We start from the raw sequence: 13,147 nt of genomic DNA on the forward strand, positions 1-13,147 counted from the left end.
GAGAGGGAAATTGATAGTTCTGAGGTTCTGCGATACTTCCCTCCTCAGCCGATACCACCCTTGACCTTTTGACCTGTCCCTGTCCCCGGCCACTGTCTGAGGTCACCTTTACCCAGGGCGCTCCTACTTAATCAAGACCTCTGAAGAGAGTCAGGGAAGCGAGACACCCTCCTGGACTATCACTCCTACATCCTGGTAGACCCCTGGGATACTGGACTCCAGAACTATCGACTGATCATCTTCCTGACAGAGAGGAAGGAGACTTGGCTGTAGTCCCCAGGAGTTGGCTTACCAATGTGACTGCCTGGGTGTGCAGATCGCCTGTTTAACTTTAACCACCCCCCCGTCTGGAACCTTAGTTGGGAACACTCACTGCCGCGGACCAGGATCTAGTAGAGCGTCCCTGAAGTCTCTTTGGGCCTTGTGGGGAGATCTGGGGCTCCAGTGTGACAGTTGCGGGCCAGCGACACAGCCGGGGGTGTGAGGAGGCTGCGCTGAGGAAACGAGGGCTGTATCGAGCTCTGAAGCGGCCTGACTAGTGTCACGTGACGGGGGTGGATTTTGGAGCGCCGCCCCCGCCGCTCCTGGGTGAGTGAGGAAGCCGCGCCCCCCGAGAGCCGCGCTGCTCCTGGCGGCGTCGGGTGCGCCTCTAGTCGAAGCGGAGGCTCCAAGTACTGGTGTCGGGGGTGTGAGGACAGCGAAGAGCTGAGAATGACCTCCCCCCGGCGTTGAACTCCTCCAGAGACCGTTACTGAGGTGAGGCCGACGGACTGGGGGGGAAACGCTGTGGAGCGGGGCCTCAACTCACTTGGAAGCCTGCAAGTCGCAAAGATCCTGGGGAGGCGGGCGGAAGGAAAAGGTCCCTGGTTTCGCCCCTCCCCGAGGAGAAACCCCCCTTGAATGTCAAGTTTTGGTAGAAATTAGCCAGGAACTCGGCCCCTGTCTCCGTGAAGCACCCCGTGAGGAGGAAGCCAGGCATAGAGTAAGCTGGGCCTCCTGGGGGTAAACTTTCAACAAGAGGACTAGAACTGACAGCCTACATAAGACTATCCCTGGTACATCAAAGTATAGAGCTTAGTGCATCCAACTGTTTCCGAGCGCATTGTGGGATTTGAGAATAGCGCTGGGGGTGCCCCTATCGTGTATACCCTGGAGGAAACTTGCTAGAGTAACAATCTGGTCCCAAAGACCTTGTAGGATCTTGAATTAGCTGTAATGTACTCATCTGCCTTGAAGAAGATTGTACAGAATATATAACCATTTGATTGCCAGTGGGATGTACATGTTATACGTGGTACTGTAATTGGGGCTGGAATTTAAGGCGCTGGGTTACATTATCCTGTGTTGATGAATTATCTGCCAATCTGATGTTGACTAGTATTACCATTTAGAACATAATGCAATGTTGTGAAACTGGAATGTAGAGGATAAAAACCAAATTGATTCATTTGAAAAGGGAAGATAAACTTTTCTACCTTTTTTTTAAAAAGAACAGTGTAGTGTCCTTTCTTTTAGGTGGTGCTGCGCAAGATTGTGAGCTGAGTAGGATGCAAGCATGAAAGGCCAAGTGGAGATGTTAGCCTGTTGACCTGGGCCAAGCTACCCCTAGGACATAGGTCCAACACTTAGACATTGCGAAACAGTCTTGATTTCTAATGGTATGACGTGGTGGTGCTAAATATGCCTGCCCAGAATTGAGTGCCGCCTCCACAGTTTTTCAATCCTAAAAAGATCCCACTGTGAAAATTCTCAGTATTCTATACCTATGCAATACTCCCCTCTCCTTGCCAGTCTCTACATCCTTACCTTTTGCCATCTCTTATTTTGTAACAGAACTGCGTACAAATTAATTGTTTTCTGGGCTTTCAGTCTTTCTACCAAATGACCCTTACATTCTCTTTCTTTCAGATTAGGACAGGTTACGATGGCATGGGAGGCCGAACAAAGTTCATACAACCTGTATCCTTTTGCATTAATTGTGTCTTTCAGAAATCTGGAACTATGGGGAGTTTCCATTGTACAGCCTGTGAACTCTGCAAGTGTTTGCTCACATACCACTTTAGTTGCATCATATAAACAGATATTGTTCTTGGTGGTCTGGGCTAATTCAACCTTACCTAGTTTTGGAGGTTGGGACATGCGGACATTGATGCAGTTGGTAAGTGTGGAAGTGGACTTTGATCTTGCATATCTCAACCATTACCCCTGAGTGCTTTATTTTCTGTGAATAGGGATCCTTCCTTTGGTTATTAGCTTGGAATAATTCTGTACTGCTTGGCCAGATGGATCTGTTCGAATCGATCAACTCATGTTCACTGGTCTATTTTCTACTGAACCTGAAAGCGACTCAGTAACTCCATGGTACAAGTCCCCTCTGTTGTTTGGCCAAACCTTGTAACATTTATTTAAAAAAAAATTGCTTATTTCCCTTTCTAAAAACTATTCAGTTCATTTGTAAATGACATGCCAAATTGGATGCACACCCAAAAATAATTGCGTACAGTGAATCTAAATACAAACCACTTGCCTAGTCTGTGGTTATCCTGAACATCTGGCAGTGATATAGCCCTCCTTGTCATTTGGTGGACACCTTTGAACTAGAAGGTGTTAGAACAGAAGCAGAGCTATAAGGGGTCCCATTCCTTTTCTGGGACAGTTATCACAGCTGAGGGCAAATTTATGCTAAATGTTTCTAGGCATATTACAATAATCTTATGTTTATAGGCAGACCCTCTGCCACCTTTTTTCTTGACTGTTTATAAAGTTTCCATTACAGGCGCGTGATAGGAAGGAATGGGGTGCTGCAGCTGAGTAACCAGTGAAGATCTTTTAGTTCGAGGTGGAACACGGGTTTTGGGCAAGTTTCTGGTTACTCAGTAAACCCCCTCCATTTTAAGTAAGTGCATCAGTAGGAGCTTTCACCAGGGGCTCTGAGAGTATTGGGATGATCCACAGATTTCACCATGGTAAGGAAGAACTCCAGGGTGCAGGCATTGGCTGTGCATAAAGACAAATTAATAACTAAATTGCTAGAAAAGTGATCAGAATTGTTCTATTTTTGTGGGCTTTCAAAGGAATGACTGAGGTAAATTGATAAACTTATCCCACAATAAAATAAATATTTAAAGGAGGGAAATAAAGCATTGTTTCTTGTGTTTGTTAAATCAGCAGCATTTGAACTTTCAGCAGTATAGTATTGTAGAATAAATAAATTACAAATTGGATTCAAAAGTCACATAACTTGTAGATATAACTTAAAACATTACCCAAAAGGTAACCGAGTAAGATTTGGCCTTAATCGCAGCACTTTGTACCGGAAGAAGGTAAGTGACAAAGAAGCTTTTTTGAGATTGTTTTAAATGGGATGAAAACTAAATTGAGCATGCTGTTTTTACCTGTTTAAAAGGACTCTCAACTTAATTTGATTTGTTTTGATATGATTAAAATGTATGATATATTTTGAAGGTTAACTTACAGATGAGTGCTAAAGACAATACATATTTTGAATTAAGGCTTTTCAACAATCATCATCAAGAATCCAAAGTTGATCCAGCTCTGATGGAATTCTTTTAGGAGTCTACTTCTCTTGCTGATTAAATGCTGATGGATGACCAGACAAATCACCATTAACTTTACTGCCACTCTAAAGCATTAATGGTGCAGGCACCTCTGGCTTTTCAGTAGTAGTAGCGCATCTATGAGTCCACTCAAGATACACAATACTTTACAGAGTAGAGAACATCTCTCTATTTTATCCCATACTTGCTATGCAGCTTTATCTTTAAGGAGCTCTCTTGAACCTAGGCAGCCTGGTTTCATATCTGGTTCTGCTCAATGGTTGCAATATTAATGTGTATACCTCAGATACCCCTAAAACAGTAATTTTGAAGGAGAAAATGGTAGCTGGAAGCTCGATCGAGAGGCTGCGATGCGCATAAGCTCATACTCTGTCTTTCACTGGTCACCTGATTACTGCAATCTCTCCTTACCACCGCGTTCAGCAGGGATCGGACCAAGTTAAGAGCCGCTGGAGCCATTGCATGCAGCCAAGTGTATTTTGGATGGCCGAAGATTTGCGGAAGGACAGAACCTTTGGACATGGCTAGAACAGCAGGTCATATCCATGGGGGCTCAGCATCTGGTGGGCTCTCTGAACGCCAGGGCGGACAAACTCAGCTGAAGATGCCTAGCGGATCACGAGTGATGTCTCCGTCCGGAGGTGATGCAATGTCTCTTTCAGAAGTGGGAAGCGCCTTAGTTAGATCTGTTCCCCACCACAGAGAACGCGAAATGCCCACATTTCTGCGTGCTGGAGTTTCCAAGGCGAATCTTGCTCAGACTTTTTCGTCTTTAGTGGAGCTCAGGCCACCTGTACGCCTTTCCGCTCATACCACTTCTTCCCAGAGTTCTCAATAAGAGCAGGAGCGACCGGGCCCAAGTCATTCTTGTGACTCCGGACTGGGCTCAGAGAGTTTGGTATGTCGAGCTGTTGAGCATGGCAATCGGTCCTCTGATAAGGCTGCCTTTTCGGGAGGATCTTCTGTCGCAGAAGCGGGGGGGGGGGGGGTGGGTCTCCGCCTGAACCTGTCATCGCCCCGCCTTCATGCATAGACATTGAGCGGCGATGTTATCTTGGCAGCCAGGCATCTCTCCATCAAATCTGTAGATGCCTGCCATTGGGGCAGGTTTGAGGAATGGTGTGCTGAGAAACAGGTTGTTCCTATTTCTGCCCCTTCTCTCAGGTCCTTCTCTTTATCCTTCCCTTGTCCAGCAGGGCTCTCCTCTGGGCACCTTAAAAGGCTAACTTTTTGCTAGATCAGCCTTTCTGCGGTTGCCTGACCGCACACCCCTCTTCAAATCCCCATTGTACATAGGTTTTGAAAGGTTTGCAACATATGTTTCCTCCTTCGTCATGCCTCAGTGGGACCTTAACCTAGTCCTGGTGCTCCATTTGAGCAATTGCAAAACTGTCCTCTAAGGCTCCTTACCATCAAGACGCCTTCCTGGTGGCAAAAACATCTGCCCGGAGGATCCCTGAAAGAATGGAAACTAGTTTCGGTCTGATAAACTAGGACGACCGAGAACATTCTGCAAACCCATGACTGATGCGAGAGTTGTCAATCTTGCAACAATATGCGTTTCAACTGAATTCTGAGATGACCGGTTACCCCAACATGATATCTACCTTCAAATGTTGACTTTTGGAGCATTGTTAACTTTAGGTTGCTGCTCTATATGGTTTTGGAACATATTACTAGGTTCCTTATGATTCAGGGTCATCAGTACACATAAGAATGTATGTCCTGAAGATGGTCTTATAGATGCTTTCACTCCAAAGACCGAAACTTCGACAATCTCACCCATTTTCTCCGTCACCATTCTTTCAGAGATTGTTCATTGTAATGTCAATGATATTCTTCCTGTTATCAATTATGTGAAATGGGCTATGGCAAAAGTGTTTTATGATAGAAGATCTTTATGAAGAAGTGCTCACTTCAGTCGCTTTTATTTGTAACCTTTTTTGTACATCAATTTTTTATATAAATTTGAACTCTATTAAGTATACACCCATGTATTATTACTTATTATTGTTGAGCTTAGTCTAGCTTTCAGTTTGATTCGCTGTACAATTGAACAATTCACTTCGACATTCGAGTGTAACAAGCCATTATTTAGGGCTTTTAGAAAATTCAGATGTTGTACCTATCATTAACTCAAATGTTAAAAAGAATCCCTTGAAGGCTTCTTTACCTGATCATGTATACTACCCAAGCCCCCAAAGGTTTATTGGGTTGCCCATTTTTTGTTTCGTCCTCTTCCAGAATGAGGCGTCTTTAAGATTGCTGTTGTTGATATCAAAGAGAATCGCATGACCGAGAAGTAAAAGTTTGTTGCTCATAATCATTAGTTCTCAGTCGTGGTTATTCCGTCTGAATAAATAAACAATCCCCCCGCTGCCCCATTTTTAAAAGAACTTTGGTGTACGGACTTTGGTTACATAAGATATCTCGTCTCATCCAAAACGGACTGTGCCTTACAGTCCCTGCATAGGATACGGAAAGGCTCCTTAGCTCTGGAATGCTTAAAGGTGCAGTGTCTTAATTTGGTACTGTTTGTACTTAGTCTGTAAGTGGCTACATTTTCCATAGTTTTGGGGCTTTTTAAAAGAGGATAATTCAGTAGTGTTTTAACCCAAGTGTATATTTTTGTTTGGCTATTTGAGACTACTTTAAGACCAGAAAAGATATAGTAGGAAATGTTGCCTCTTATAGACATGTTTTTGTACTTAAATTGTTTTTTCAATGATGTTCTGGGGATCGTGCCCATGCATGGAGATATTCAAATTGTTTATGGGTTCAGAGAGAATACCCTTGACAGAACTAGAATTACAGGCGAAACACTGTTCCTCCTTGAGGTACTAACCTTTGCACTCTTCCAAAAACAGCTCTCCTCTAACACACCTCAGTACACCAGCAAATAGCGGAGATTCCCCCACTGAGCACAAGCGAAAATGATCAACCTGCTCAGTGGAGGACATTAGGTCTTTTCCACATTACCTGGTTGACACTGGTGCGCAAGTGGAAGTTTGCAATGCTTATCTCACTGCAGTATCGAGCCTCCTGGAAACGTTACTCACTTTGGACATCTGTTCTGAAGTCACATGCCACACAATTCTTAGGCCCTTATCTTATTCTTGGTTGGCCAGATACATATGTATTGAGCTGTAAACATGATGCAGTAGAAGACCCCTTTCATGTGAGACATCTTTCCAGGTGGTGATGACGTTAGCTGGGGACACAAATGAGCTTTCAACTTTTGTTGTTTCTATAGGGACACGTGTTCTGAAGAATCTGCCATTTTTCCAAGGTTACGGCCAGAACGCCATCTGAAGGATGATTGTTTATTTTTTCAGAACGTTTTCGTTTGTGAATGTTCCCATGCTTCCTTGACTGAGGGTAAATTACACAGTCGGGAGCATTTTTATTTTTATCTTGATAGAACTAGGGACATGGATCCTACGGACCAACTGGCCAAGACTTTTCAAGTCAATAACAGGCAAGTGGTTGTTGAGACCTCTATTGCCTGGTGGGTCAATTCACGTCATCCTTTGCTGCACCATGCATGGAACCCAACATCCATCTGGCTTCTGCACACATGGACTAAGGAAGTGTCATGTTCTATCCATGTACGTGTCAGATTTATCCTTAGTGATATATGGGCTCCTACTGACTACAGCCTCCAGGCTTCCTCCTGCAACAGTTTTGCTGATATATTCCGAGCAATTTGGTGCCAGGTGCTTCTTTTCTCCCTCGGTCATTCTCGATTGCTGTGGACTCTACCCACATTGTTAGGAATGGGGAAAAGGATCACATAACCTTCATGATGACTCTGCTATTCGTATCCCGTAGGCTCTTTCCCATTGGAAATGCTCTCCTGCTGATGCCTTTATATAGACCTAAAATCTGCAAGAAGTCTTGTGGATATCTGGAAAGCAGACAAGTGTTTATCTGTCCATATATGTATAGGAAACATTACTGTCTATACACCATTTCCATTTCAGTTCACTAAGCTAGAATAGTTCTGCAGAATTCCCACCCATGCTACCCCAAACTCATTTTCTGATACTGAGAACTGCTCTGGGAAGATCAGGAGTCTGCAGAAAGAAGTATGAGTTAGAAGAAGAGATTTGCTAATAGTTTTCTTGTAAATGCCATTTCTTCCTGCAGATTAATTTGCCTCCTATTCTAGTGTTTTTCTTCTGTTGGTAACTATTATGTTGAATATGCCCTGCTCCCCCTTTCCTGCCTCTCTGAAGCAGCGAAGTAATCGGAAATCAGAAACTGATTTTGCCTCCATGGAACACCAAGTCTTTTGTTTGGGGACATCGGCAGAAAATCTAGCTCCAGTCTAACGACTGGAGCGTTTCAACGATGAGGTATCTGCGGCAATGCAGTTCTCGTAGAAAAAGTAGCACTGAAGAAAATAATCTGTTCATTGCCTTGGTTGAAAGAAGCTGAATGTAATCTTAGTTCAGTTGTATAAATTGCCACCATCTTTTATCTATGCAATTATCTTCATTTGTAAATGTTATTGTCCATATTTATTAATATGATGCAGTATTTGACCCTTTGTACAGAGCCTTCATTTGGCATATAAAACTCTTTCCTGTTGTTAAATCTGCATTCCAACAGTGAGTGTGTCTGTAAGTTTATTAAGTTTGATATTTATGCCAATTTTGCACAAAAAATTTTAATATTAAAATACATACATAATTTTAAATACACTTTCCACCCATAAATAAATATATAGCTTTAAAAAAATGGAACCATAAAAGATGTCGCCTATCATGTCAATACATTTTAAGGGCTAGCGCAAATACGTCAAAGTACAAAGACAGTTTATCTTCCTGATACAAGGTTGCTCAATTATACAATACATTAAAATCTCTACTGCACCTTAATTGCCCATTATATTTCCAGGTACCTCTTCCTGGCCCTCCTTATTTTTCTAAAAGCTGGCTAATCAAAAGTGCCAAGTGCTGGGGCATTTTATCACCTTCAAGACAGTAACCAAACGGTAAAGTAAGATGCCAAAATGCAAAAGTGGTCTGTGACCTACACTGTATCAATCCTATTTTTAAAAGTCACAGATCCAAAGTGCCAAGTGTTCCCAACCTCAACTCACCAACCACACTATACAGTACAGAATTAAGGTGCATAAAATAATCCGTAACCTGATAATCACAATGTTAAAGTAAGTTTGATGACAAACTTTATTGAAAATAAATTTACTATCTTGTAATCGTCAATTTATGCTTATTTCTAATTGTATCTAAATCATGAACATATTTGCCTAGCTTGTAGCAAAACATAATATTTTCACATTTCATAATTGAACTAAACAATGTAGTAAAAGACCTAATACCCGTATCCTTAAAACCTGGGAGTAGCAGCCTCCTTCATCTGTAAATGCTGCGCAAACAACTAACAGATTACTCAATTGACCATAGGCCACGTTTACAAAATGGGCACTTTCTAAAATTTCTTGCAGTACAAGGAAAGGGACTTTTTGGAAGCTGGTAGTCTATAAACTGTTGCATCCATCCCAGCCTCAACTGCAAGATCCACTGTTGAGCCCCCCTTGCCTTTATATCCTTTAAATATTGCAGTTTTCCAGAGGTCTCGTACAAATGTGTAAGTTGGGGCGTTTCCCACACTCCCTATATTCACATAGTGTAACAGAAATCTTAATGAGGGGTTTAATTGTAACCTTACTGCCAACATTTTGCCACATAATGGTATTCAAAGACCCTTTTGGGTCCGCATTACTTGAAAGTTTCCTCCAGGTCTGCATTCACAGGAGTGAAGTCTCAGTTTGAAAGTAATAGTTTAAAAAATCTGTGAAAGTATTTATATTTAATACTTATAAGTCCCAACTTGTGTCTAATCGCTGCATTAACTGAACTCATAGTTAAGCCTAACCACGACTTCCAGATATTGGTTTTAATTAATTCCAATTGTTGTATTTCTTCCTCTATCAAGATTTCGGACCCATATAAAAACACACTTATTGTTTTCAAGTTCTAGGCCTCCCTTAACATCTCCACACAATTATTACCCAGCTCCAGTCTTGCCAGTGCTGCAGACACCTGCTTGCTCTTAGGCTCTTGCACTCTAAAATACGAGGTGAATTTGAGGTTCTAACTTAAAATCATACCTTAGTATTTATAACCTGAAACAAATTGAATCGGCTGGCCATTTAACCATAAACTATGACTAATTGTTTTATTTAAAATACACCTTTTTGAAGAAAAAGCCATAGCTTTTGTTTTTGACACATTAATGACTAGATCAGTCTCCCTTCACTAACCTGTAAAGGCCTTTAACGATCTCTACATACCCACTAAGGTTAGAGCCAGGATGATAGTATCTTCGGTGTAAAATAAGTGCATTATTTCCACCTGTTCCAGCCTTGGTGGAAAATACCTCACTTTCTTTAAATTGCAGGGGATATCAGCCATGTATATGGAAAATCAAAGGGGAGCAAGGATACAACTTTGCCTCAGGCTGTTGGAAGTTTCAATTTTCCTTGAACAAGCTCCATTGTTCCCCAACTCAATTTGTGTCCACAACTCTTCACGTCATTGAATTATCGGTGCCATAAGTCCCTCTGGGATTCCCCAATTGTTCAGTTTATTCCTTGACCTATAGGTAGGGTCAAAAGCAGAAGGCAAATACATATATATGTAATGCAAAGGACCTGCTGCTTTATCAAATAATATTTTTCTACCAGCAACTTCAATAGAAGACATCCGCCGGTTGTAACATGGCGTTTCCAAGGATTTCACTAGTGTCTCTCTTACTCTACAATTGATTCCAGTTACTTTTTAAATCCCTTCCCGTGCAAAAGTACTGGTTAGTAAATCATTTTTGCAAAGAGAATCATGGCTAGATTCGGTTGCTCCTTCTGAAATAAATCTGGTATTCTTTGTTCCAAATTAGTTGATTATGCCAATGCTCAACCAAAGTGGTAATACTTTTGACTCATGGAAGGCAACCCTTCCAAAATGAGCCTAAAACTTGTATGTGGCTGTTGAGGTTTGTTTCCCAGACAGCCTAGCTTGTTGCATTCCAAAGGCAATTTCTAAGCAACCAAAACTGACTCATTTTATAACTTTCAAAAGAAATTAATTGTAGCTGAAACTCAAAAGGGCAGCACTATTGAATGGAATGCTGTACTTCAAAACCACTCGGGCACTAGGCACACCCCCACACCATGTTTAACACGTTTAGGTTTAATGGTGACGTCTCTTTTCCTCTTGCTGCACTTTATCTCCCTCATCCATTTACTTATAATATTGTTATTGTTTTGTTCTCTTTACTTTTCTCTCGTTTTCGGTCTTTCTCAGTCATTTAATTTGTATGTAACAGTATTGCCTCTCAATTTGTTTAATTGATTCTAAAGTGTAAGTTGATTTGCTCGAAAAGAAGACTTAATATTTGGAGCAGTAATCTTGAATGCAGATGTAATGTTCACTCCAGTGCCTTATTTTGTGTTTTGCCATGAACTATATTTTACCTTGACTGCCTCACTCAGACAAACCTAACAGAAATCCGCCCCCTTCTTCAAACTCTGCATAAGAAAAAAAAGGTTTCACGATTGGTCGCAAATCCATCGTCTAAGGATTCAACGGCATCAAAGAATTCCACACAACCCACTCTGGATCTTTTTCTGAAGTGAGCCTACGTGGCTTTTTCTGAAGTGAGCCTCTGTGATTTTCTTTACCCTGAAAACACATTGCAAGTGGTGGCACCAGATTGGATGTATACAGCACTTCTGTGGAACTGGTCATCTAGTGCTGACGTAATTGTCAAAAGTGGATCTGATCTGTCCACTCTACCTGAAAATCCAAGAGAACAATTTAACCAATACAGATTTTGGGTAGACTGTTGGTGCTTAGACTGAAACTTCAGAATTAACGTTTGAGATACCTTTCTGGATGTTACCAAGTGCGTATGCCTCTCTGCACTGAATACAAGGGCAGGGGTCCCATGACTTAACCCACGGTGCTCATTCCAGTTTCAATGGGAGCAAGTATTCCAAAGTCCTGATGAACTGGCAAATAATTCAGATGCCCTTTGAACCCTGCTGCTAGCTGCTTCTTATTTTCATGTATGTATCTGTTCTATCCGGATATGTTGCTGCCAATATTCGAAAAAGGTTCATGAACTCTTCTTCCTAATTTGTAAAGTCTTAATAGTTGGCAAATTTTAGGGGTTTTCCAAAACCTGCCTTTGACTTGCTCCCCATGCAATTTTTCTTTTTGTCGATTAATTTCATCAAAAGAAATTGCATTAAGACAAATGGTAGGTGAAGGATCGAGACAGTGGCGACTGTATGTCTTCCTAAAAAGCATAGAGGTCTCAAAGATCTGGGGAACTTCAGATTTGTTTCCTACCATGCGAACACCAAAGGACCGCGGGTAATAGAAGAAACTCTAAAAGAGACCGGGTAACCATAGACAAAGCTCTATGGAAGCTGAAGAACAGAAATGCATATTCAATCCGTAAGGCCTGTTCCATTTTTAACGTTTGAATTGGGTAACACCTACCATTCTTACACAACCTAGGCAACAGGCTCCAGTTTGGACCCCAAGTGCAGTCTTTTTCAAGTAAACCTTAATACTTTACCTGTATGTTTAATAAAATGAGCTAATATTCATGAACACCCCTTTTCTACAACACGCAAGTGTATCAGTTTGCAGCAGTGATTGAGCTAAAGAATTTTGCTACGCCATTTTTTCATGAGCAGTTTTTGGACCGTCTTTATTTAGTTTTCTTAATTTATTATTTTATTTAAAATATCATCTAAACTTGCCCTAAGTTACCATGTCTTTCATGCATCAAAATGAAAGCAGAGTTAAGCACTATTTGCCTAATATTCCAAGAATATTATACTTTTCTATACAATCCCTTAGAATGACAAAGGTTTCTTCTTTCGTCCTCCTTTTAAGTCCTCTTTTGTTATTGTTTTAATGTAAAATTGTTTTGCATTTATGGTACGTTTTGTGTCAATTGCTATTAGTAAGAGGTGAATGGGACAGCTTCATACTCTTCTGGGTGAAGTAAAATGTAGAATTTGTTAATGTGCTCCTAAAAGTAGACTTCCTGTGGGTTGCTTCGACCAAGTGTATTTTAATGAATTTTGACTACACTGCAATACATTTCTTCAGTCTGGAACTGACATGCTAGTGAAGTGTGGACACACTGTAAAATATTTTTAACAATCTTAGCATTTTCTTGATATTTTCTTGACTTATGTGAATGAAAGCCTTGGATTGTTTCTTTGACAGTGCGAAAATTGTTTTTTGTAAACTTTTTATATGTGATAAAAGTGAATTAACAGAAACTGTGAAAGTTGTTTGTTTGGTCTACGAAATCCATACTTGGGCGTTACAGTAGCACTGCTTACCTTTGATGAACATTTTAAAGCCTGGAAAGAAGTGTTTGACAGCAGAAATTCTGCTTTTACAGTTTTTATGTTGTCCAATTTAGTTCTGAATTCATTTTGAAGAACTGGACCCCATGTCGAACTTAACTGGTCTGAGGCCTTGGAGCAAAGAAATGCCTAGACACTTATTTTACAC

General features: G+C 41.2%; 1 protein-coding gene across 1 annotated transcript in view; it reads left to right on the forward strand.

The window, feature by feature from the left end:
* TRAIP (TRAF interacting protein) overlaps positions 1–12,909 on the forward strand; it is a 280,748-nt gene extending 267,839 nt beyond the window's left edge. The window contains exons 14-15 of the mRNA XM_085625058.1: positions 1,909–1,959; positions 11,098–12,909. Of these exons, the coding sequence (XP_085481184.1) occupies positions 1,909–1,959; positions 11,098–11,241 (195 nt within the window). The 3' untranslated portion in view covers positions 11,242–12,909. The remainder of the gene's footprint in view (positions 1–1,908; positions 1,960–11,097) is intronic.
* Positions 12,910–13,147: the final 238 nt, after the last annotated feature.

The sequence above is a fragment of the Triturus cristatus genome, chromosome 9 (genome assembly GCF_964204655.1).
Source record: "Triturus cristatus chromosome 9, aTriCri1.1, whole genome shotgun sequence".
Taxonomy (NCBI): domain Eukaryota; kingdom Metazoa; phylum Chordata; class Amphibia; order Caudata; family Salamandridae; genus Triturus; species Triturus cristatus.